The sequence below is a fragment of the Lactuca serriola genome, chromosome 8, assembly GCF_051521515.1.
Source record: "Lactuca serriola cultivar US96UC23 chromosome 8, Lser_US96UC23_V15, whole genome shotgun sequence".
Classification (NCBI taxonomy): domain Eukaryota; kingdom Viridiplantae; phylum Streptophyta; class Magnoliopsida; order Asterales; family Asteraceae; genus Lactuca; species Lactuca serriola.
The window spans coordinates 152,899,395-152,926,056 of NC_136415.1; the positions used below are offsets into that span (position 1 = coordinate 152,899,395).

The window sequence follows — 26,662 nt, forward strand, 5'->3', positions numbered from 1 at the left end:
TGAAGATAATAGGGTTTGGTGGTGAGTTAAGGAGCTTAAATAGGGTCTGAGACCCTAAATTAGGGTTTGGGTCGGACTGGAGTATGCCCAACGTACTCCCTACTTACCCGCGATCACCAAACTTCCGAATGTCATAACTTCTTCGTTATAAGTCTGTTTCCTACGATCCTTAAAACTTTCCGAACAAAAATCCAATTTCCATAAAAGCCCGAACTAACACTTTACCGAAATACCCCTTGGCTCAAAAACACAAAACGAACTCCCACATCATCCAAATTACATTACCCACACACAAATGGGTCTAAATCTCTTTTCCTCAAAGGCCCTAAGCCTGATGATACTCGGTCTTCGGGGTCACCACCCCACATTAGGAAACAATTCAGAACTGAGCATTACATATGCTTTGAGATTCTCCATTTTTTGTAACTGGCATACACACAAGAAATGTCCTTGTGTGGCATGATGATTGGGTGAGGTCGATGTAAACAATACTTATACGTTCCTTTTGGCCTATGGTACAATCAATATCATTAGGACGCTCGATGAACAGTTTGAATTGTTGATTAATTATGCACTCTATTTTGTTGGTCAACACAAATCTCTATTGAAAAACAGAATGTTTAACGTCTTGAGATTGACGTCATTTCATATCTCATGTTCATACGAATGTCAAAAACAAATGGATGTTTGATTACTTACTTGTAGGATTGATTCATACCTTCGCATTTTCATATTAGTACTTGTTCTAGATGGCATACCTTATGCTAACTTTGTGACATCGGTGTAAACCATTATTAATGTTACCTTACAGTTGTTGTGTCATGTGTAAGAGGGAGTCTATTGGAGTGTAACGACCCATTTTTCATGTCCAAAAATTTCATTTTTCAATCAATATGTAGTAAAATCATTTGCAAATAAACATAGTCTGATCAAACCATTTCATAAACATTTACTAAGTCTGAAAACCAAAACATGTGATCCATCAAAATGTCAGAGTATAAATCCCTGAACAATCCCATGAATGCGGAAAACAGTGTGTGTGTATGATGTGCCACTACCGCGCCAGCTCCTTCCCCTTCGACGAAGAGGTACCTGAAACAAAAACTGTAAACTGTAAGCACAAAGCTTAGTGAGTTCCCCCATCGTACCACATACCATGCGATCACGTAACATACATACTGCCAGGCTATTCTGGGGTGCCGTCCTACCCGGTGCGGCCATTCTAGGGTGCTGACTACCCATCGGTCCTAACAACCGATCCTCGGGGACTATTTCACCCCCTACTGCTACTACCACATATATCATATCAGGCCAGCATATAAACATATCATCACATACTGTCAGACATAGCTGGGGTGTCTGACCTACCCTTCGGTCCTAACGACCGAACTCTACTACTATCACATATAACATATCATGCCAGCACATAACATATCAGGTCCTAGCAAACCTAGATGATATCACAAAGACAATCATCTGACATACAACTCCTACTGGTGGGCCGGCATTGTGGCCGTAGACCCACCGCTACTGAAAGGTAACTCACCTCAAAGTAGCTGTTGATTTGAGCGGGAACTGACTGTCTACTGCTGCTGCTGTTCCGGAAGTCCTCTGGCTATAATTCCCACAAAACGCTCAGTCAAACACTGTTAGCTGAACCTAGGGTAAAATGACCATTTTACCCTTGACCAGGTCAAAGTCCAAGTCAAAGTTAACTTCCAGTTGACCCGACCCGCCGAGTTGGCTTTCCAACTCGTCGAGTCCCTACCCATTCGATTGTCCTTAATCCCGCCTATACTCGTCGAGTTAGGCATTGACTCGGCGAGTTCTCCTTCTAAAATGAGGTCCAAAGGTCCTTCATCCTACTCGCCGAGTTGCATGAACAACTCGTCGAGTTCATCTTCATCCGATGAACACCCCATGCTGAGACTCGTCGAGTTGTATGAACAACTCGTCGAGTCTGTTCTTGAGGTAAGAAGATGGCCTTGGACTCGCCGAGTCAGGGCATTGACTCGCCGAGTCCCTCCATGGGTGAGTCTGGCTTCCGACTCACTGAGTCCCCCCCCTCCCCATGACTCACGACTCCACTCAGCAAACACGAAAAGGGGGAAAACTCGGGGACTCGCGACTCAACTCGCCGAGTCCAATGAACGACTCGCCGATTCGTTCACATGCAATTACTACATACTCGATTTTGCTTGAATCCAGCTCATGCCATACATAGATATGGGCTCTTAGGGTAGGTTTTACACGTAAAGTTTCCAACTTTACGTGTATACATGCATAGGATGGGGATTTAAGGCTTAATAAAGAATAAAATGGTAGATCTAGGACATTCAAGAAATTTACTTCCATGAAGGCCATGGATCTGAGCTTCTAGAGCTCAAACATGCCTAGATCTAGAGGTTAATCAACTCATTACCATCCCTAATCCACAAATAAGCTTGGAAATGGCTCAAGAAGGACTTTAATGGTGCTCTAAGGGACTCTTAGCATAAAAACAGAAGGAAACTGAGTTATACCTCAAGGAATCTCTGAAATAACACCAAGATATCTGGCCTCCTTCTTCTCCTCTTGATCTACCCTCCTTTTTCTCTCAAAATCTTCAAGAAATCACCCCAAAACACTTCAATCTCCCAAGAAACGGGGTTAGGACAATATAGGGAGCTCTAAGGGTGAAGGATTCAGGCTTGGGGCGCATAAGGTTGGTTTAAATAGGGTGCAAACCCTTGAAATTAGGGTTTCATCCAGACAGCGGGGACTCGCCGAGTCCAGAATATGGACTCGCCGAGTCGCCAACTTAAACGTGCTCAATAACCCGGCTCTACTTGGCGATTTGGGCCTACAACTCGCCGAGTTCAAGGCTAAAAATGTAAATTACTTAGATAGGTCATACGTACCAGGAACTAGGTGCTACAAATCTCCCCCACTTATTTTAGACTTCGTCCTCGAAGTCTGCTGCTCGACCCTGAAACAGCTCGGGGTAATGTTCCATCATTTCTTCCATCGGCTCCCAAGTCCACTCTGAACCCTTCCGGTGCTGCCATTGCACCTTCACTAATTCCACCCTCTTGTTCCTCATATCCTTCGACTTCCGGTCGAGGATTGCGATTGGGCGCTCAATGTAATTCAGGCTGTCATCAACCTGAATATCTTCTAACGGCACCACCACTGAGTCATCCACTAGGCACTTCCGCAATTGGGAGACATGGAAGGTGTTGTGGATCTGACTGAGTTCGGCTGGCAGATCCAGCCTATATGCCACCGTTCTCACCCGGGCTACAACCCTGAACGGTCCAATGTATCTCGGGCCCAACTTGCCCCGCTTCCTGAATCGAATGACGCCCTTCCAAGGCGACACCTTCAGGAGAACCATATCCCCGACCTGGAACTCCAGGTCTGATCGGTGCTTGTCGGCGTAACTTTTCTGTCGACTCTGCGCAGTCTGAAGCCTGCTCCGAACCTGCTGAATCCTCTCAGTCGTCTTGAGCACCACCTCTGTGCTCCCCATTACCCTCTGGCCAACTTCACCCCAACATATCGGGGTCCTGCACCTCCGTCCGTACAACATCTCGAACGGAGGACAGTCAATACTCGCGTGGTAGTTGTTGTTGTACGAGAACTCAACCAAGGGAAGATAGGTATCCCAACTACCACCAAAGTCTAGCACGCACACCCACAGCATATCCTCCAAAGTCTGGATGGTCCGCTCGCTCTGACCATCCGTCTGCGGGTGAAAGGCGGTGCTAAAATGCAGACGAGTGCCCAACTCGTCATGAAACTTCTTCCAAAATCTGGAAGTGAAACGCAAATCCCTATCTGAAATCACTGATACTGGCACCCCGTGCCGCGCCACTATCTCCCTGATATAGATATCGGCCAACCTTTCGGCCGAGATACTCTCCTGGATCGGAATAAAATGGGCGCTCTTGGTCAATCGATCCACGATGACCCAAATCGAATCTACTCCTCGCGCAGTCCTGGGAAGCTTTGTGATAAAATCCATCGTAATATCTTCCCATTTCCACAACGGGATATCCAACGGCTGCATCTTGTCGTGCGGTCTCTGATGCTCGGCCTTGACCTTCCTGCAGGTCAAGCACCGCTCGACGTACCAAGCCACATCCCACTTCACGCAGGGCCACCAATAGTCTAGACGAAGATCCCTATACATCTTCGTCGCCCCTGGATGAATGGAGAACCGAGATTTGTGTGCCTCCTCCATCAAGATCTGGTGCACACCCCCGAGATACGGCACCCACACCCTATGGTGTAGTGTCAATAATCCTCGGCTATCATAATCGAAGGAGGTGACTTGACCCACTATCTGCTCGCTCTTCCGATGCTCCTCCTTCATAGCCTCCTGTTGAGCTTCCCGAAACTGCTCTAACAGTGGAGTCACCACCGTCATCCTCATACACACATCCCTGGTCGACGCCGCCTTACGGCTAAGCGCATCGGCCACCACATTGGCCTTCCCCGGGTGATAAAGGATCTCGCAATCATAATCCTTCACCACGTCCAACCACCGACGCTGTCTCATGTTCAGATTTGGCTGATCCATGAGGTACCTCAAACTCTTGTGGTCCGTGTAAATGGTACATCGAAATCCATAGAGGTAATGTTGCCAAATCTTGAGGGAAAAGACCACCACCCCCAACTCTAAGTCATGTGTCGGGTAGTTCGCCTCGTGAGGCTTCAGCTGCCTCGAGGCATAAGCAATGACATGCCCCCTCTGCATCAATACCACGCCTAAACCTGAGATAGACGCATCACAGTATACCACAAAATCCTCTACGCCCTCCGGCAGGGCTAAGATTGGCGCCTCACACAATCTCTGCCTCAGAACCTCAAACGCTGCCTGCTGCTCAGGCCCCCATCGAAAGACCACAGCTTTCTTGGTCAACCATGTCAGGGGTACGACTATCTTGGAGAAGTCCTGAATAAACCTCCGATAGTAGCCTGCTAATCCCAGGAAACTTCGAATCTCGGATGGAGACTTCGGAACCTCCCATCTCATCACGGCCTCCACATTGGTCGGGTCTACTGAAATCCCGTTCTGGTTGACAAGGTGCCAAAGAAACTGCAGCTCGCGCGACCAAAACTCACATTTGGAGAACTTGGCGTACAAGCTCTCCCTCCTCAAGGTCTCCAAAACCTCTCTCAGATGCTCCTCGTGCTCCTCCTGCATCTTGGAATAAACCAAGATGTCATCAATGAAAACTATCACAGACCGATCCAGCATCGGTCTGTACACGCAGTTCATGAGGTCCATGAATGCGGCAGGAGCATTGGTGAGCCCAAACGGCATCACCACAAACTCATAATGGCCATAACGCGTCCGAAACGCGTTCTTCTACACATCCTCCTCTCTGACCCTCATCTGATAATAACCTGAACGCAAATCGATCTTGGAGAACCAAGATGCTCCCTGCAACTGATCAAAGAGGTCATCAATCCTCGGGAGTAGATAACGGTTCTTCACCGTTACCTTCAGCTCCCGGTAATCTATACACATCCGATACGACCCGTCCTTCTTCTTCACAAACAGGATCGGGGCTTCCCAGGGTGAACTGCTCGGTCGAATGAATCCCTTGTCTAACAACTCTTGTAGCTGTGTAGACAACTCCTGCATCTCAGGAGGAGCCAACCGATACGGTGCCTTGGCTATCGGAGCCGCACCAATAACTAGGTCGATCATGAACTCTACCTGTCGCTCCGGAGGTATCCCAGGAAGCTCCTCTGGGAACACATCCGTGTAGTCTCGCACCACCGGGACCTCGCTCACCGCCGCCTTACCCGCCTCCCGAGTATCCATAACATACGCGACATATCTTGCGCAACCCTGCTGAAGGTAGCGCCTAGCCCTCGCTGCGGAACATACTGTGGGTCCATGCGGTGGCCTCTCTCCGTGGATCACCAACTCTCCCCCACTTGGGGTCCTGATCCGCACTAGTTGTTGTGCGTAATCTATCACCGCCCCATTAGAGCTCAACCAATCCATGCCGATAATCACATTGTTCCCGCGCAATGGAATGGGAACCAAATCCACCAAGTAGTGCTCCTCGAATAACCTCAGAACACAATCTCTGAACACCGCTGATGCCCGCACCAATCGATCATCGGCAATCTCTACCTCTAAAGGGCAATCCAACATGCCTGAAGACTCAATAAACTTCTTGCTAAGCGCAAGAGAAACAAACGATCGGGTGGCACCCGAGTCAAACAACACCTGAACAGGGATACCATTCACATGGAACGATCCTAACGCATAAACACAGAGCACATATCAATAACATAACATCATATAAATAAAATAGAGGGAAAGAATCATACCCGTCACCACATTGGGTGCGGCACGTGCCTCCTCGGTAGTCAGCTGAATTGCCCGGCTCCTCACTATTGGAGCCTCTGCCTTGCCCTGCCGGCCATCCATGATCCGCAGGGTCGCTGGAGCTGGTGCCTTCACTGGCGATGCTGCTGCTGTCAACTAGGGGTTGTGGCCCCTCTGGTTGCAGTGGAAACACAGCAACTCAAACGTCTGTATCACAGGTGCATGGGCGGTACAATCCCTGCTGAAATGCCCCGTCTTGCTGCACTTATAGCAGCCCGACGATCCCAGTCTACATGCTCCCTCATGAGGCCTGCCGTATTTCCTGCAGCGGCTCGGTCCTGACTGGCCTTTCGGCCTACCATCTGGTCCCTTGGGCTTCTTCCCCGAATCCCCTCCTCTGTCTTCCTCTTCCGGATGTGCTCCAGATCTATCTCACTCTCCCTCGCCCTGGCAATCATAGAGTCCAAGGTAGGGCAAGCTGAAAAACTGACATGCTCTCGAATATCAGCTCGGAGCATGTCATGGTAGCAGGTCCTCCTCATGTCCTCATCATCCGCATACTGGGGCACCAACAATGCCCTCTCCCGGAACTTGGCGGTGATCTCCGCCACAGTCTCCGTCGTCTGTCCCATATCTAAGAACTCCCTGGCCAGCTGCTGAAGCTCGACAGCCGGCACAAACTCTTCCCTGAACCTGGTCACGAAGTCCAACCAGGTCATAGCCGAGGCTCCCAACGAGTCACCAACGGACTCCCACCAATCCCTAGCTCGATCTCGTAAACACCCTGCTGCAAACCTCACCTTCGACCCCTCAGGGCAGAAGCTAATCAACTGTGCAGACTCAATGTCTGTAATCCATCGCTTGGCAGCTATGGGGTCCTTCGCCCCGTGAAAGTCCGGCGCACCACTGCCCCTGAAGTCCTTGAAGGACAGTGTGCGAGATCCCGACTGGCCAGATGCCATGTCGCTCCTGAATGCCCTGAGGCGATCCTCCATCAACTCAACTATCCTTTCCTTGATCGACCCGAAGATAATGGGGGTCGACTCAAGGATGCCTCTGGTGATCTCTGACGCGATGAACTCGTGTAGCCCTCATCTACTGGCTCGGAACTTGGTCCCAAACCCGATCCTTCTCCTGAACTGCCAACTGCTGGCCTCGAGCGTAGTACCACCATTATGAAATACATAAATAACAACCATTAGCGATACTGATACCTCTTGAGGGATCACATCTACTACAAGTTCCCTGGTCTTATCTTGGCCTTCCTCGATTCAAGTACGGATCCTCTGCTTTCAGTAGTACGGGCCCATACTACCTTCCACATCTATCTGTACCTTCTTCGAGGACTGCCTTGACTCCACCAGGTCCCTTTCACTACTGCTGATCACTGCTATACTCATCCTAGGCTTTCCCTAGGGAAATCTCCGACTCCACCCTACCCAGTCCTCAGCTGCTGAAGGCCTCCTTGTAATGCTAATTAGCCATTACCTGAATACCATCACATGTGATGAGGCTCAGATAATCCTTCGAGTAACAGACTCGACTCTACAATGGTTAGACTCAGACAAGAGATGCGCAATAGGGCCAAATCCAGCACTCTAAGATTATTCAACCCTGATCACATGTGACGTGACGTATTCACCTAATGACTAACTCCCATCACTCAGAGTCCCACGAGGCACAAAGCAAGCAACATTCAGACAAAAGGGAACAATCTCAAGCAAATCTGTCCTCATAGAGAGAAACTGAACTAACATACAATGCTAAACTTATGTTATCAGGCATAACCTAAACAGGCTATCCTACTGCTGTCTACTCAATTCTAGCATGCAATTTTCATACACTGAAGCACATAAAGCAGGCACATAAGACATCACTCCTAGATCCTTAGTCCTATTCTAACATACTGTTCTACTGAAACTGATATACATAACATAAGCTTGTATGGGTACTTTGGGGAATACTTACTTGAGCTCGGCCGGTCGCACACATCACACACTTTGTTCCTTCTTGAAACTCTTTACTTAGCCTTTTAGAAAACATTTTCTTCTTTAAAATCTTTTAATCCTTCAATTTGAGTTCAGACACCCCCGAAGGTGTGTCCGAATCCCTCAAACCAGGGCTCTGAGACCAACTTGTAACGACCCATTTTTCACGTCCAAAAATTTCATTTTTCAATCAATATGTAGTAAAATCATTTGCAAATAAACATAGTCTGATCAAACCATTTCATAAACATTTACTAAGTCTGAAAACCAAAACATGTGATCCATCAAAATGTCAGAGTATAAATCCCAGAACAATCCCATGAATGCGGAAAACAGTGTGTGTGCGTGTGTGTATGATGTGTTACTACCGCGCCAGCTCCTTCCCCTTCGACGAAGAGGTACCTGAAACCAAAAATGTAAATTGTAAGCACGAAGCTTAGTGAGTTCCCCCATCGTACCACATACCATGCGATCACGTAACATACATACTGCCAGGCTATTTTGGGGTGCCTGACTACCCGATGCGGCCATTCTGGGGTGTCGTCCTACCCGTGTCAAGCCATTCTGGGGTGCTAGCTACCCATCGGTCCTAACAACCGATCCTCGGGGACTATTTCACCCCCTACTGCTACTACCACATATATCATATCAGGCCAGCATATAAACATATCATCACATACTGTCAGACATAGCTGGGGTGTCTGACCTACCCTTCGGTCCTAACGACCGAACTCTACTACTATCACATATAACATATCATGCCAGCACATAACATATCAGGTCGTAGCAAACATAGATGATATCACAAAGACAATCATCTGACATACAACTCCTACTGGTGGGCCGGCATTGTGTCCGTAGACCCACCGATACTGGAAGGTAACTCACCTCAAAGTAGCTGTTGATTTGAGCGTGAACTGACTGTCTACTGCTGTTGCTATTGTTCTGGAAGTCCTCCGGCTATAATTCCCACAAAACGCTCAGTCAAACACTGTTAGCTGAACCTAGGGTAAAATGGTCATTTTACCCTTGACCAGGTCAAAGTCCAAGTCAAAGTCAACTTCCAGTTAACCCGACTCGCCAAGTTGGCTTTCCAACTCGTCGAGTCCCTACCCATTCGATTGTCCTTAATCCCGCATCTACTCGTCGAGTTAGGCATTGACTCGACGAGTTCTCCTTCTAAATTGAGGTCCAAAGGTCCTTCATCCTACTCGCCGAGTTGCATGAACAACTCGTCGAGTTCATCTTCATCCGATGAACACCCCATGCTGAGACTCGCCGAGTTGTATGAACAACTCGCCGAGTCTGTTCTTGAGGTAAGAAGATGGCCTTGGACTCGCCGAGTCAGGGCATTGACTCGCCGAGTCCCTCCATGGGTGAGTCTGGCTTCCGACTCACTGAGTCCCCCCCCCCCATGACTCACGACTCCACTCAACAAACACGAAAAGGAGGAAAACTCGGGGACTCGCGACTCGACTCGCCGAGTCGTTCACATGCAATTACTACATACTCGATTTTGCTTGAATCCAGCTCATGCCATACATAGATATGGGCTCTTAGGGTAGGTTTTACACATAAAGTTTCCAACTTTACGTGTATACATGCATAGGATGGGGATTTAAGGCTTAATAAAGAATAAAATGGTAGATCTAGGACATTCAAGAAATTTACTTCCATGAAGGCCATGGATCTGAGCTTCTAGAGCTCAAACATGCCTAGATCTAGAGGTTAATCAACTCATTACCATCCCTAATCCATAAACAAGCTTGGAAATGGCTCAAGAAGGACTTTAATGGTGCTCTAAGGGACTCTTAGCATAAAAACAGAAGGAAAATGAGTTATACCTCAAGGAATCTCTGAAATAACACCAAGATATCTGGCCTCCTTCTTCTCCTCTTGATCTACCCTCCTTTTTCTCTCAAGATCTTCAAGAAATCACACCAAAACACTTCAATCTCACAAGAAACGGGGTTAGGACGATATAGGGAGCTCTGAGGGTGAAGGAGTCGGGCTTGGGGCGCATAAGGTTGGTTTAAATAGGGTGCAAACTCTTGAAATTAAGGTTTCATCCAGACAGCGGGGATTCGCCGAGTCCAGAATATGGACTCGCCGAGTCGCCAACTTAAACGTGCTCAATAATCCGACTCTACTCGGCGAGTTGGGTCTACAACTCGCCGAGTTCAAGGCTAAAAATGTAAATTACTTAGATAGGTCATACGTACCAGGAACTAGGTGCTACATGGAGATATGTAAATCGACACAAAATGTTGTAATATTACATCAGCCTATTGGGTTGCACACAAAGTATAATTTATAATGAGAAATATAAATAAAGGTGCTAGTTTGTTATTCATCATTAATATGGTGGTTTAACCAAAAACTATAAAAGAGGTGGGCTTTACTTCAAATTAAGCATATTTTAATTATGATTTAATAATTATATACTTATTTATATATAATGATCTAATTAATTCAAATCGTTGCTTGGTGGGAAAGTTAAGCGTTAGGGTTTACCTATAAAAAAACAGCCCTTGGTTCACCTCTCTCCCATTCCCTTTCACTTAATATCTATCCTTTCTCCCCTTGCTTTCGATAGTAGAAACACACACACACACACATTCCTGGTGTTTACTTGGTCTTCAAGCGATCGATTTCAACCATCGGAGAAGGGTTCCAAGTTATTTTCGTTGAATGAATATTTGGGGTGGGAACTAATAGAGAAACTCCATTTTGGGTTTTCAATTTCATCCAAAATCATCACAAGATAATCGATTCAATGTACACAATTCGCAAACCTTCTTGTAAATTATTTTTGTTGCAAGTATCCATTAAACATAAATCATTGGTTGCATATGATAGTCGACTTTTATAATGCCTCTATTGTTTTTTTATTGTTTTGAAAGCCATCATGACCCAACAAGAATTAACATAGTACATGAGATATGTAGACAAAGAGGACCATAAGCATTATAAAGAAGTTATCGGTAATACTCTTTGATGTCTAAGTTATGACAAATGAGATAATGTATTCCGAGAATACCAGTAAGAGAGTATAAGAGATACATAAATATAGTGTTAGTTGCTCTTGGTTTATAAACAAGATGCTCATAAGGAGCGATGATGGTAGAAGTATCTTACATAATATTGTTTACATCAACTTACCAACTACAACTTGAGTTTAGTGTTTAACATAGATGATCTTTGAGGGATTGTTTGGTACTTTATGTATCTAGGGTACGTTCTGGTAAATCCACGAATTCAAATCAGTATCCAGACTTTTGGATCACACTCAGACGATAAAGATCCGGAAGGTGGGGTACGTACATACATACATACATATATCAACAAACACATAATTTTTTATGGTTTCCCATTCTCCAAGATTAATTCAATTAACAAGTTCAAAAAATGATATGAAGCAAGTGCCACATCGCCTCACGATGTGTAGGATATTGTATTTGTTTTGTCGGCATCTCCAAAAAGATTATAGTGCACCCCAAAGGCCCAAACACAACCATGTCGAAAAAGTGAAAAAACTCATCACACTTTGATGGAAAAGAAAAAAAGTTATTAAAAGAGACTACAGGAAGCTCGTGTGTGCAACGTGGTCCATATGGTCGCACATCCACACCGCATGTGTTTTGGCATCCCGACATTGTTTTATGATATCTCCTATCACTTGCTTCTTTGCACAAAAAGAGATTCCTTATCCTTTCCAAAGCCCAATTGTTTTACATCACAGCACATAATAACCGATATTTGTCCCAACACTACGAAATCTACAGGTTAATATCTACCTGATTTATATGTCAAATGATATATCTATCAAAAGTCATAAAAAAACGAAAGTAAAAAAGAAGCAAATATCAAAACAATGTGTTTTAAAATTCCATTTTAACACCACCTAGGCTCATAAGTTTTACAAGAAAAATCCTCAATCACTATTTCTTTTCCCTTCATAGCAACTAGAATTTACAAAATTCTAAACAATTTCTACTGATAAAAAGAATACATAAAGTCATAAACAACATATCCTTAAAGCTTCTAGAAGATGAAAAAAAAAAAAAAAAGTTCACAAAATTGATATAATGATACACTCACATTTTGTTTTATGTTGACCAAACCACCCAAAGTCTACGTGTACATTTCTAAAACCAAAATAAAAGATCAAAGTTTTGAATATATGAAACTAAATCCCATCTCTATGATACAAACAAGTTTTTTTTTTGTTTTTTTTTTCCATTAATTTTGTACCTCCAATTAAATCTACTTCAAAGGTGAATTCACCTTCTTCATAATCATCTCTTTAGTTAATCCCCCAACTCCTCTGCAAAAAATACAAAACTAATTATTATAAAATACAAAACTAATCTAATTCAAAGGTGATTATAGCATTGTATTTGTAGGTTAAAAAAGGACCTGAATTAATTTTGACTGCAGTAAGTAAAGGACCTCTGTGAATCTTCCATTTGCAACATCATTTGTGGACAAATAATAATGCCACATTCAACCTGCTACCTTTATTGCACCCATTTCATCCATCTTTGAACTGCTCTTATGCTGCAAAATTAATATATAAAACACTATTCTATATAATATATATTTGATATTATGATCTAATAAATAATCTACTCAAAGCATTTTAAGTACATCCAATCCAAGTTACCTTACTTTTCTTGTGTCTGTGAATGTCATTGATATCTTCATCTCCATCATGCTTCCTTTTCTGAAACCATTTCAAAACACCAACATTACTAAACCCTAAACCCTAAATCCTAAATCAAAAAGCTATATAATATTAGTACTTAGTAGCATTAGCTAACCTTTTCATGATGACTACTTTTATCCTTCTTTTTTTCCTTATCTTTATCTTTACTTCGATCTTTATGGCGATGTTTATGTTTCTTATGTTCTTTATCTTTTTCCCTGTCTTTATCCTTGTGTTTCTTATGCTTCTTTTCCTTCTCCTTTGATTCACTTCTAGATTTTCCTGCTACAGTAGGAGTCCCTTTCTCTGACTACAATGCAAATTAGTAAACAAAGGGCAGTTTCGGTATTTTTGTTTTGAAATTTTGGAAAATGCTTACAGATGGAAGGTCAACAGGAGAAGAAGTCTCGCGCAACTGAAAGGCTTCTCTTAAGGTGTCAAGGTCAAAGGGCTGTATGCGTGTATTTGTCTCTCTTGATGTACTATTATTATTGTTCTGAATGAGTTGATCTAATTGCATTCCTTCACCTTTCCTAATTTCTGAGTCTCCAACAACATTATGAAGGTAATGTGTATCTGAAATTGATAAAGGAAGTGGCTTTTTGCAGAAGAACTCATGGTGAGGTAACAATTTGTAGTAGCTTATAAGATCAACAGCACCCGTAAGTTCCCTAGGCCCTAATATAAAGCAGACAGTTAGTTTCTTGATACATAATGAGATAAAAAAAAAACAGAAAATCTAGGAAAAAGAAAACTCACCTTTCCCAAACTTCTTGCTTTCAGGATCCATTTATACCATCATCACCTAAGAAGGATGATTAATTTTCTTCAATCAGAAATACCATCATAACATAATCTGAAACTTAATGGTGACTGTATATATTATTAAGAAGGGGGCTATTTATTTGCAAAAATGGGCTTAATTTCTTTCACATGTGGCAATTTTGCCAGGATCATGTACAGAGAGAGATATACTGTTTTGAAAAGCAAAAAGGTTTCAAGAAAAAACTGAAAGACTCCTAAATATGTGTTATTGTACACCAAAAGACTTGAGGAGTAGAATAGGCATCAGATGTGCATGAAGAAAAGATCAACAATCTTGAAATCAGAAAAAGGATGCAATCAATACATGTAAGTGTGATCATAGAGGATGAAGATTATAACCTAGACCATACAGTAAGTTATGGGGAGTGTTTCATCGAGGCACAAGATTGAATCTAGAAGCAAAAGTCAATCTAATCATGTCAAGAACCAAAATTTCCAGAAAAATTCATTCTTCAAGTCTGGTAAAACCCTAAGTCTCCTTTGTATGAAGACAACTAGAAATAGTATACATAAACACTACATGTAACAAAATTAGTGCCCTTTATGGATTTAGATCTTCAAGTAGAGGGGCAACATATCAGAAAACAGAAACCCAATAAGTCAAATGTCTATTCTTACTCTAGGTATAGGTATGGGTATGTAACTCACCGCTATAAATGTAAATATGTACTTCTTGAATGCATTCAACCCAAATAGAAGCGATTCGTAAAAAATCTTACTCCAATCAACTTAACCCTAATTACACACTAAATACCTTATTTTGCGAATTACATCCAACGTCAAGAAACCACACCACCTAATTTAAACCCTAAATTCCGCACTTGGCTGCACTGAATTGCTAATATCCAACTGTTTTTCCTTAGTTTAGCGCAAGACTGAACTCGATCTTTTCTAGAAGCGTATTAATGTCTAACAAATAAAACTAAAAGCTAAATAGCAATGGTTTCTCTTCAAAGTGTTGGAAAATCTTGTAAGGCGAAGAACTTACCTTGCTTAATACAGAAGAGATCCGTAGAGCTAAAATTGGACCAATTCGCATCTAATTCCTCCCACAATTAGGCAAAATCGAGTGAATAACTACCGAAATAGTTAAACAAATAGGTAATTTTTAGTCTTTGTCTTCGTCGTCGTTTTCCCCTTTAACTGAAATAAACCCTAATACCTGTAAAAGAGAGACTCAGGTGTTGAAAATTATTGCCTTCGCTTCGCGCATCTACTAACGAGAATGGACCTGTGTGTGTGTGTTATTACAGCAACTTAGTATATATATAAAATGTTATGGACATTATTGCCCTTGATCCATTTCCATTCTCTAGTCTCTCTTTTCCATCAATCGAATTTGGAAAGGGGTTTTTAGGTAATTTAGAAGTTACAACAAAAACGGAGTTCAATTAAATAAATAATTAAAAGATCGGGTCTAATTTTATCACATAATTATCTATAGTTTTATTGTTCGGCGTTTAATATGACAAACAAATAGTGAAGAAACATGCATAATCATAAATCATAGTTACGACTTATGACACATTCTTGGTTTTTGATTTTAATCTAATCAATAACCATAATCATAATAGCTAATAAATGGTTGTGTACCATATATTATATCGTTATCAAATGAAATTTTAATATATGTAGAGCTAACCAACCACATACAACTTTAAAATTATATATATATGTAAAGTATGACAAATGGTGTTATACTAATAGTGATAATATGCGATAAAAGTTGGTCTTGTGTTACAAATTCTTTATAGGATCAACATTTTATACCGATTAGGAGTGATAAATGTTTTTTGTATGTCTCTATCTATAAAGTTATATTTATTTTTTATAGTTGGATGATATTTGTGTGGTATGTTGCTTTTTGCTATTATCTAATGTAATTTTTTAGAAATTTAAAGGTATAAATATAAAGTATTAAACATCATAGAAAATATCGAGTATACTTCTGGTGATTATCATGTGGTGTTTGTGAGAAGTTTTTTGGATGGTTGTACTTTGACTACTAGTGACATTTTAACCAGATGGGACAATTATGTTCCTATCAAATTGAATATTTTGCTTTAGAGAGTTGTTGATCGGATTCTAACTCATGTCAATCTTCTCTGAATAAAGGTATTTGTTTTGATTTATTGCTTTGTTGAGCATGATAAGAAAAACAAGAATCATTTGTTCATTACCAGTTCCTCGATCACGAGCATTTGGAAGCTTATCGGGAAGTGGTGGGATAGTTGGTTCATGCTTTGATCAAGTCGGTGGATAATGCGCCCCTTAATGTGGATCAAATGAAATATTTCGATGCGGTGATTATTGCTATCTTTTTGGTTGTTTAAAAGTTTCAGAATAATTCTATCTTGGAGTTGTAAAATCTAATTAAAAATCTTTGGTTTTTGACAATATTGTTTAGTGTAATCTAAATTGGGTTATCTTTCTTTTGCTACTTTGGCCACTTTTTTAGCTCCTTGCTAATAGTTTGTTTTAATATAATCATTTCGTCCTAAAAAAAACTAGCATAAGGTTAATGGGTTAGGGTAAGTCATTGCCCCCACCAACTTTTAGCATACTTAATGTAACCCTTTCTTTACCCGGGTGATGTCAAATGTCTTGGATAAATTCCTTCCTTTTGCGTTTTATTTAAGGAAAGTTGATAATATTGAATAATTACTGGATTATATTTGCTTATCAAACTTATAAGACTTTAATATGTAAAGATTATACATACCGAAAAATATGATGATATAATCGAAAATATGTTGTTATAATTCAAAGTATGATACATAATAAAAGGTATCAGGTGATGAAGCTAACTGACTAATGTCTTGAACTAAAGTGTGATGTCCCGATTAACATTACAATACCTAGAAGGTAAAATGTGAAATTTGTAGTGGAACCCATTTTTAGCGATTATCATTAGGCCCAACACCAAAATAATTGATTCGAATAAAAACTTGTTTAGAATTAGGAGTTGCTAGCACGTATTTGTGTGGCATGTTCATTTTCATGGTCTTTCTAGTTTCTACATTGGACAATCGTGATGGGAAAGGAAGGGAACAAAACGTCAATCACACTATTTTGGCTTTTGTTTTTAAACTTACCTACAAATAATAACAACTTATATACCCATTTTACCCCTTCTATTTATCACATATACTGATTTTCAAACGACACTATTAACACTTCACATTATGAAATTGATCAAAATAAAATCTCCATTTAAACATCACAATATTATTTTGTAAGACCAATTGACATTGAGGATATGAGATCTCAACCACGATATTTAGATCATAGTTTTTTTCAAAAACATCAGTAATAGACTATAGTTTGAAAAGTAATTTCTTTTTTATAAGAAAAACGATGAAAACATGAATAAAAATAACCAGAAGATAATTTTATCCAAAATTATTCACCCTTACTAAATATTTGGGTTAGAGCACAGTGGACTTTTGTCTTGATCTGCCACTGCTAAATAAGTAAATACACTGATATTCTCATTTTACATGATGAATGGCTAGTTATTTCCATCAGTTAGTTTCTCAATGGACTAAACGTGTATATTGTAAATGTTTAGGGACTAAACGCGTATATGTAAAAGTCTAGAGACTTACTTGTCATTAATTATCTTTGATCAGTTGACAACCAGAAAGATACATTTCACATTTCACGGGGAAGAGACTTCCGAAAGGTGAGTAGCCTGGCCCTTGGACGACATCAACACCACAGGGGAATCTATTTTCCCTCAATCAGAAGAAATCTCTATTGCAATCAAAAACAATAAAACCCCTATTCTCTGATCCCATTTTTCGTCTTCAATCGTCACGTTATCATAGGGTGAGCCTTTCTTTCTCTCTCTGAATGGTTTGAGTATATTGTAGGTCTGTATAGTTGTATTTTAGTCTTGTTTTGATGTTTATGATAAGGGTTTTTTGGGGGTTTTGATGATATTGCGTTGGGTATTTTGAAATTTGAAGATTACACGTTTCTTGCACTTGAATATGATCGGTTTAAGCTTCATAAGAAACGATCGCGAGACATTACGCTAATGCGATTGGAACTGTTTTTGATAATATCAAAGGAGTTATAGATTGAAAGTGGGTGTTCTCTGGGAATCGAAGTAATTACTTTGTACAAAAATTAGGTGGTGTGTGGACTTTGGATGTGCATTTTCAAAATTGGGTATTCAGTTAATCATGTTTAAATAATTAGTCGATCTGAATCTGAATCGATTAACATGTTAATCACTCCAAACTGAAGTTTTTATAATCCAATCCAAATAACCCCCTTAAATGAACTAATTTTTTTGTTATACTTTGATTAGTGTTTGATTAGGTTTTTTTATGTATCTGCAATTGGGTATTTTTCAGAATGAGAAGTTTCTTGAATAAAACTTTACTTTAAATGAAGTTTTTTGAGGGATCAAAGTTTATTTTCGTTCAAGAAATTTGTATAAAAGAGTGATGAGTGATGTTTAATCTTCTTTATGATCAATGAATCTTATGGCATTCTTGTCATCTTTTTTTTTCGTTTATGCTAAATGCAAGATATAGCAATGTACCTTCCAAATTCTTATATCATAGCAATGTGCATTACTATATCTTGTATTTAGCCATTTTCTTTTCAAATTTTTTTGAAATAAATCTTAGAAAAGTGTTTATTATTGATTTAGGTTTGGTGTTATGCTTTAAGCTCTTTATATGGCCTACCCTGGTGTCCTAAAATCAATTTATGCGGTTGTTGTTTGGATTGCTTCATATGCTCTTGTTGCAATTATTGGATTATTTCAAGTCTCGACTTTTATTGGTTCATCTATTTTCAATCGATAAAGTACTTTGAAGGGGTAGAAGGGGCAAAAGGGCAATAAAAAGATCAAGGAATAATGAAAAAGGTGATTTTTTTTTCTTTATGAAACATTTTCCTTTTGATCTTTTTGTGATTTTGAGTGAATTTGATTGTGTATCAGGTGGATGTATATGGCATGGTTTTACACAAATGGACATTGAAGAGAAAAGATTTAGACCAAAAGGATTTGTTGAGAGTGTTTTTTGTTCTTTTGGTATGAGTTTTGGTGTGTGAGAGATGTGTCGTATGTGGGATTCACTTTTTTTCAAGGATCTTTTGAGGAATTTATTCATTGAGTTTTGATTTGGTTCAAGTGGTTTTAAAAACCTAGTCATTGTTGGCTTGAACAAAGTGTTTTGTCTAGACATAATATATATAATAAAAGATGATATTCTTGACAGTTTCTATTTGTGCGTTGTAGTTTTTAGAAGGCATTGACTATGATTTGAAAACCTAGGGTCTATAAGATGCAATTGATTAAGATGATTATGTTGACTTAAATTTAGTAGTTCTTTTTGTTCATAAAAAGTCAAACATATCATTTCTTATATGTCATCGACTACTTCTCACATTATTATAAACTTGTGGCATAAAAGATTTGATCATGGTTGGTTCCTTAAACCGATAAATTTATGGTGTTAGAGGTAGCTATTCATGTTGCAATCATGTTTTCCGTGAAAGAACTAAACACAATCGAATAGATTGTCATTTCATTCATGAAAATCTTAAAGATGGAACAATCTCAACTCCTCATATCAGAACCGGAAGTCAACTAGTTGATGTTTTTTTTACCAAAGTATTACCTAGTTCTCGGATTTTTAATATATGTACAAGTTGGGCACTATTAACATTTTTATTTTTTAGTGTTAAAATGTATATATTATATTTAGGTTAATGACTTATAAGGGTCATAAACTTTATCTTGAGTATACATTTAGTTACTTATGGTTTTTTTGCATACATATGAGCATTAAATTTATTTATCATGTTCACAAATATCATTATCACTAGCTAGTGTAAGTTTAGCCGGTCAGCTTCGGCGAGACTACTCTAGTCATCTTTTCCCGCCAAACATGATTTTCCTGAGGATTTGAGTTCTAACACATATTTTCCAAATTTCTTTTTACTCTCTCCTATGAAACAAACCCAAAAATTAGGGGTTAGATTCAAAGATGAAACACACATGAACACAAAAGTTTTTGTTTTAAAGAATCCATAAATTTGGGTTTCTAATTCTTGATTCTATAACTCATAACACATACACATACACACGAGGTTAAGTTCATTGCAAACACATCTCTTTGTGTCTTGTTCTCACTTCTATGAACACGCACATGAATACACAAACAGGTTTTTTGTTCTTGTTCATCGGGTTTGTTTTGTGTGTGTGTGCTCGAATTTCTATTTAGGGTTTTTCGGCTTGTGTGAATTTCGATTTTGGTGGGTTTGTGCTCGTTAAATCTGGATTCCATCATAATTTTGTGTGCTGGAAACAATTTAGGGTTTTTGAAAGGTTTGTACATGGGCTTTATCACATTTAATCTTTTAGTCCATAAATACTTGTATTCATACTAAATATGTAGAGATGGAGTAAAGTTTAAATTATTAAACCTTATTTATTTAGCTAAGGCCCTGTTTGTTCATGGGCTTTATTACATTTAGTGTTTTAGTCCATAAATACTTGTATGGCTCTCAGTTTACAGCATATGTATTACATTCAGTTCAAAGAGAACAAGTCTTTTTTTTTCCCAATCTATGCATTTGCACCTTTAATTAATAGACACCTCAACACACTTAGTTTTCTTTAACTTTATAAAAATATTATATAAGATTGCTACATTTAAAGCTGCTAAAGTTGGAAGCTGAAAAAAAATTCATCAGAAAAATACCTTAAAAAAATACTTGGTACTATTACTTTCTGTCATAACTATGATTTTTATATAAGTTGCAACCAGTAATTAACTTCAAAAACCAGAAGGCAAGTAGATTTATAAGGACATAGCAGTAAAAAATTAATATACTTTAAGAACTCATTTAAAACCAAAAATACGATAATCATTATCATATAAAAGTCAACCAAAAGTACTACTCTCTCCTTTCCAAAAATTATAATTTTAAAACCAAACATCTCATTATCATCTTCACTCATCATCTTCCTCATCATCATCATCATCATTTGCTCCAGCAGCAGCATTCAAAGCATTCAATCTCTCAATAAGCTTTTGCTTCCTCTCATCATATGTCAACTTCTTCAAGTTATACCTAAAAAAAACAATAAACATAAAAACATATATAAATCCTTCTTGTTTTTAAATAATTTCAAACCATAAGCATCAGTTTATACATACCTCTTGTGTTCCTTAGGAGGTTGCTTCTGAGTTTTCTTTGGTGTGGGGTCCGCACGAATAGCTGCATGCACTTTCTTGTATATCTCTTCAATGTTATCCGGATCAATTCCAGCTTTAATGTAATCAGAAAAGTGAGTCTGATACTTCTCTGGCTCATCCTCCATTAAAGTCTACAAAAAAACACCAAATTACTTAAGATACTATTATAATAAATAAACAAATAATATGAAATTACAATACTGACCCTCATGTAGGAAGCAACATGTCCACCATAAATATACTTGCGATGAACATCAGCATCAAGTTGCTTACCATCTTTGCTAAATCCAGCAAACCTCTTCTCACTGTGAGGGATATCAAGTCCACCATCCAAAGCTCCCTGATTGATTATTCATCACCAAAATAAAATAAAGTCAAACCATGACAAAATTACGGTCAAACCCCTTTATTGTAATGGTGTAAATATAATACCTTAAGGGCACCAAAAACACGGTTTCCAGTGGTGGTTCTGAGAAGCCCAACATCCAAAAGAGCCCTGAAAGGCCTCCTGCTTTCTGCTGGCTCAACAGAGTAATCCTCACCAGTTGCCTGAAAAACATAATGGGGGCATATTGGTCTTTTTTGTATTTATTCCATTATATTAATGAAAAAAAAACTGGGGATTTGATTTTGAAATGTACCTCAACATTTCCCTCATACTCCTCATCCATTTCAAGCTTTTTCAAGACACGGCGAGCCAATAAAAGTCCAGTGCAGTAGGCTATGTTTGAGAAGAGTTTTAAGTTTCAAATATTTTTATAAATGTGAAATAAAATAAGACACAGAAATACAAAATACCTGCAGCATAATTTGTGAGCCCTACTTTGAGACCATAGTGAGGTAGCTCATGAGCATATGCTGATGCAAGGATCATATCACCAGCAATGCTTGCAGATATAACTTGTGCAATTATATCTTTGTTGGTCTAATAGCAATCATTAAGGGTAACTTTTTAATGTATACAATGGAGAAAATGTTAAAAGCATATAAAAGCCAATAGAGAAATGATGGAAAGAAAAAAGGGTGAATGGAAAGGATACGAATCGCACAACATAACGATATTTTGGTGTGTTGTACTTGTTTTTGTCTTGATTAATAAGACGGATTCTTGCTCGATAATCAGTCTTACCCTCTGCATTAATAAACAAGAAGAAGCATGAGGATTACTGATGTAATTAGGAAAAAGAACAATGGGATACCAAATACAATGTATAAAAGATAACAAAGATATACATACGTCTCCTTCTCTTAAACTTGACTTGAAACCGTTTGAAGTAGGATCGTGACTTTTGTGATTTGACAAAAACCTTCAGAAATAAAACAATCATCAGCAAACAGCATAACATATGCGGGCAATGTTCATAAAGATAAGTATAAACCAGAAAAGAGTAACAAATTGAACTTCAAAACTGATGATCCTAAGAAATTTCTACTAATCAAGAACTTCAAATCGATATAGATTAACAGAAATCCCAAGTGCAGAATTCAACACAGATTTGTGAAACATGGTAGACATAGTGGGCATGTAGTAATCCATATTGAAATCACTTCCTCAAATTACAAAGAAATGTGGCAAGAAAGCTGGAGATACACAAAAAGAAGAATGTAGATCCAAACGATCAGAGTACGCCAGAAAGTACTATCGCGTGAATTATGATAAAAAAAATCCACTTCGCATCAATTTGCAACTCTCGAATGAACATAAATAGGATCGAAGACTAGTTAATCAGCAAAATAACTCAATGTGGTACGGTGCAACTGTGTATAGTCAGTTGAGCTACGACGGCGCGAATTGAAATATAGAAAACTCCACATTTCATTGAAGATTGATTATACACACAATTGACTTGATCATTTACATTGGAATGTAATCGAAAATTCAACAAAAAACATATAGCAATTTGCGCTGTTTTAACATGCGAATCCCCTAAACAGAACAATCTCGTTTCTTTTTCACTGTGTATATAATGGATAAATCGAATTGACAAAATTTACAGAAATAGGTTGAAGATCGTTACCATGATTGCCTCCGGGGAGAATGTGTTGGGGAGGAAAGAGAGATTACAGCGGCAACGAGTGAAGATTGAATATGAAGGCGTTCAAATACCAAAAACCCTAAGAGAAAGTGTAGATCGACGGCTAGGATTGTATATTGTTTCACCTATCGTCTTAGGGTTTTCTATACCAAATAAAGTTTCATATAGACCCCGTAAAGTGTTATTATGTGTCAAATACAGCCCCTGACAAAAAATGTAATGTATAAACTACAATATAACTCATAAGTGTTTTTTCAAATATAATATAACTCATAAGTGTTTTTTCAAATATAATGTTTTTAGTATAATATATTAGGCGAACCCTATGCATCTTGAAATTTAATTATATAGATATTATACTAGAATTATATGTCATTTAAAATAAATTATGGTCATTTGGTTATTAGGTTGTTGTATTAAACATTATAGTATGATATATTTTGAATGACTCTTACAAAAATAATGTTCGTGATTTGGATATAGCATAATATTTTATGATGTTTGCTGAATGATATTATTTTGGATTGAACGGTTGGTAATTTGAATCAAGCTTATTATAGTTCAAGTTTTTTGCTCGGTTTTTTCTTTTTCATTAGTTCTAGAATATGATTTTTTTTATATTTAGTTAAAATATGTCACTATCTTTATCTATATTAAGAATATGATTTTTTATACTTAGTTAAGATACGTCACCATCGTATCATACATACTTATAAAGCCAACATTTTTTCTTGAATCTCATGTATTTGAAACCCCTTTTTTTTAACTTCATTTCACCACATTCATTTGAAACTCTCATGACTTTTCAATTTCTTTACAATAATATTATAAATAAGTTAAATAATGTTTTATAAACAAAAAATGGTGTTTTATTACAATGTCTTCATCCCACATCGATAGTGAGAGTAAACAAGAGAATGGTTCCTCTTATATAAATAGGAAAGGTTGTGAAATGTTTCAAAGGGACCAAACCATGAGAACTTCCTCATGCCTACCTTTGTAGGATTTTGAAGGTATTATTTGGTGAGACTGTCTATATTGGCAAGTGTCCAGTTAACTTTTAGAATTCCAAAAATGGTTTTAAACCGAATTTTTCCAGTTTAAATCGTGTTTCTGTTAGAAAAAAAAAATATGTAGTTGGGTATATTGAGTTGAACCGGAGTTGGATCAATTTGGACTGATAAAGGAATCATTTTCCTTTCGCGACAAATATTTGAAACTCCTATGATTTTTTAAATTATTTCTAATAATATTATAAATAAGTTACATAATTTTATATAAATATAAAAAAGCATCTACTTAAACTTAAAATTGTAACTGTTTGAAAAATCATTTTGATTCAAAAGCACAAAATATATACAAACCGGGTTTCACTAGAAAAAAATATGTAGTTTGATATATTTAGTTGAATCGGTCCGAGTTTGATATATTTGGACCATAAAAGAAGTATTTGTCTTTCACTACATACATTTGAAACTCCCATGATTTTTCAAATTGTTTCCAATGATATTTTAAAAAAAGTTACATAATGTTATATAAATATAAAAAAAACATCTACCTAAACATAAAAATATAGTTGTTTGAAAATTCGATTTGATCAAAAGCACGAAATATATACGCAGATTATATTTTATAAATGAATTCTTTTTATAATGAACTTTTGAATCTCGAAAATACATATAAACAAACTTTCTATATTAAGTACTTAAATGAATTTATGATTTTAGAATTGAACAAAAAGTTATTCAATCAAAACTTACTTTTTTGGATAACAACTTACGAGATTATAGAAAAATGGAACTATTGAACAATAAAGAAAGGGTAAACAAGAGAAAAGTGTTTTACTAAATAAGCTGAATAATGTTATATTAACAAGAAAGCGTGTTTTATTACAATGTCTTCCTCCCACATCGATGAAGAGAGTAAACAAGAGAACGTTTCCTCTTCTATAAATAGGAAAGATTGTGAAATGTTTCAAAGGGAACAAACTATGAAAACTTCCTTATGCCTACCTTTTTTAGGATGTTGAGGGTATTCTTTGGTGAGATTGTCTTGATTGGTAACTATCCATTTAAGTTTTAGAATCCCAAAAATGGTTTTGAACAATATTTTTTTAGGTTCAAACAGAGTTTCAGTTGAAAACCCGTTATGTAGTTTGGTGTACTGAGTTGAATCGATATGAGTTTGATCAATTTGGACCGATAAATGAAGCATTTCCTTTCAGCACATACATTTGAAACTCCCGTGATTTTTCAAATTGTTTCTAATAATGTTATAAATAAGTTATCTAAACATAAAATTATAATTGTTTGACAAATAAATTCGATTAAAAAATACAAAATATATACAAACCGGGTTTCAATAGAAAAAACGTTATGTAGTTTGGTATATCTAGTTGAATCGGTCCGAGTCACCTCCTCTACTCACTGATTCAACTCTCAACTCACTAACAGCGAAATTAGGGTTCGCGACCCGACTCGCCGAGTCAGATGAGCGACTCGTCGAGTCCTTCGCATGTCATCACCATACAGTTGATCCTAAACGATTTCAGTGCATCCAATTCATAGATCTGGACTTCTAGGGCTTGCATAACACGTAAAGTTGCCAACTTTACGTGCATGCATAGTGATATGAAGCTAAAACATCAAACTAGGCTAGAAATGGAGACCTAAGGTTGGGAATAGGGCCTTGGTTGAATAAAGGTGGGTGCCTTGAGCTCCTAGAGCTCAAGGGTGTCCAGCTCTGAAGTCCATAACCCTATGAGAGCTCCAATCTCAGGGTTAGCCTTGAAATGACCCAAAAGTGGCAAAAATTAGCATGGTTGAAGATCTACTAGGAGAATGCTCAAGTTTGAGACTTGATTACCAGAAAGTATAGTAAATGGGGTGTAGCTCCTGGATCTACTTCTTCTCCTTTGAACCTTCTTCCTTCCTTCTTCTTCTACAAGCTCTAAAATGCACAAATTTATATCAAACTGGCAAAAAGAATCACTTAATCTCACTAATGGAGGGTTAGGGTTTTGAGGGAGGCACTCTGGAGGTGATGGAGGGTGGGGTGGGGGCTATAATGGTGTTTAAATATGGTACAAACCCTAAAGATTAGGGTTTCATCCAGCCTGGGCGACTCGCCGAGTCGCCCCACTAATCTCCACGTGCTGACCCGTATATACTCAACGAGTTAGGGCTATTGACTCGTCGAGTAGCCCTTATAAAAAGGAAAATAAAATAATTAAAATCACGTACCAGGAACGGGGCGTTACATCAGTACCTATGTTACTTATAGTTTTGAAATGCTTATAGTTTGGCTAATGTAAAATAGTGGTTTGTTCTGATAAATTTTTTTTGAATCAAAAGGTTTTTTACTTTTTAAAAGTTGCCCAATTTAGTCATGAATTTTTACTGTGGCCCATAGTAAAACACAAACAAGATTCTCATTTTTCTCCACATGATTTTTGTTTTAAATTTGATTATTTTTGTTTTTAAACTTTTGTTACTTATGTAATTTTTACCTTAAATTTTTTGTTATAGTTACATTTTATTAAAAGT

At 38.3% G+C, this 26,662-nt stretch overlaps 2 protein-coding genes and 1 long non-coding RNA gene across 4 annotated transcripts; 1 reads left to right on the forward strand and 2 right to left on the reverse strand.

The window, feature by feature from the left end:
• Nucleotides 1–12,382: 12,382 nt before the first annotated feature.
• On the reverse strand, nucleotides 12,383–15,101 carry LOC145069852 (mediator of RNA polymerase II transcription subunit 19a-like). Of its 2 annotated transcripts, XM_079016794.1 has the most exons (7): nucleotides 14,844–15,100; nucleotides 13,790–13,835; nucleotides 13,410–13,708; nucleotides 13,146–13,340; nucleotides 12,989–13,048; nucleotides 12,742–12,882; nucleotides 12,383–12,649 (listed from the first exon to the last, which is right to left on the reverse strand). In XM_079016794.1, exons 2-6 carry the CDS (start codon nucleotides 13,818–13,820, stop codon nucleotides 12,829–12,831), a joined length of 639 nt encoding a protein of 212 aa, XP_078872920.1. In that variant the 5' UTR covers nucleotides 13,821–13,835; nucleotides 14,844–15,100; the 3' UTR covers nucleotides 12,383–12,649; nucleotides 12,742–12,828. The 2 variants fall into 2 exon arrangements, with proteins under 2 accessions (XP_078872920.1, XP_078872921.1); XM_079016795.1 differs by lacking the exon at nucleotides 12,383–12,649 and having other exon boundaries at nucleotides 12,748–12,882; nucleotides 12,994–13,048; nucleotides 14,844–15,101.
• A 2,387-nt stretch (nucleotides 15,102–17,488) lies between these two features.
• On the forward strand, nucleotides 17,489–19,099 carry LOC145071051 (uncharacterized). The gene is made up of 3 exons (XR_013690207.1): nucleotides 17,489–17,686; nucleotides 18,522–18,740; nucleotides 18,816–19,099. It is a non-coding gene; the product is annotated as an uncharacterized LOC145071051 (long non-coding RNA).
• Nucleotides 19,100–20,727: 1,628 nt separating this feature from the next.
• Nucleotides 20,728–23,234, reverse strand: LOC145068359 (large ribosomal subunit protein uL18-like). The gene is made up of 9 exons (XM_079015315.1): nucleotides 23,100–23,234; nucleotides 22,319–22,388; nucleotides 22,122–22,213; nucleotides 21,880–22,006; nucleotides 21,723–21,802; nucleotides 21,514–21,630; nucleotides 21,287–21,421; nucleotides 21,043–21,212; nucleotides 20,728–20,956 (listed from the first exon to the last, which is right to left on the reverse strand). Exons 1-9 carry the CDS (start codon nucleotides 23,100–23,102, stop codon nucleotides 20,836–20,838), a joined length of 915 nt encoding a protein of 304 aa, XP_078871441.1. The 5' UTR covers nucleotides 23,103–23,234; the 3' UTR covers nucleotides 20,728–20,835.
• Nucleotides 23,235–26,662: the final 3,428 nt, after the last annotated feature.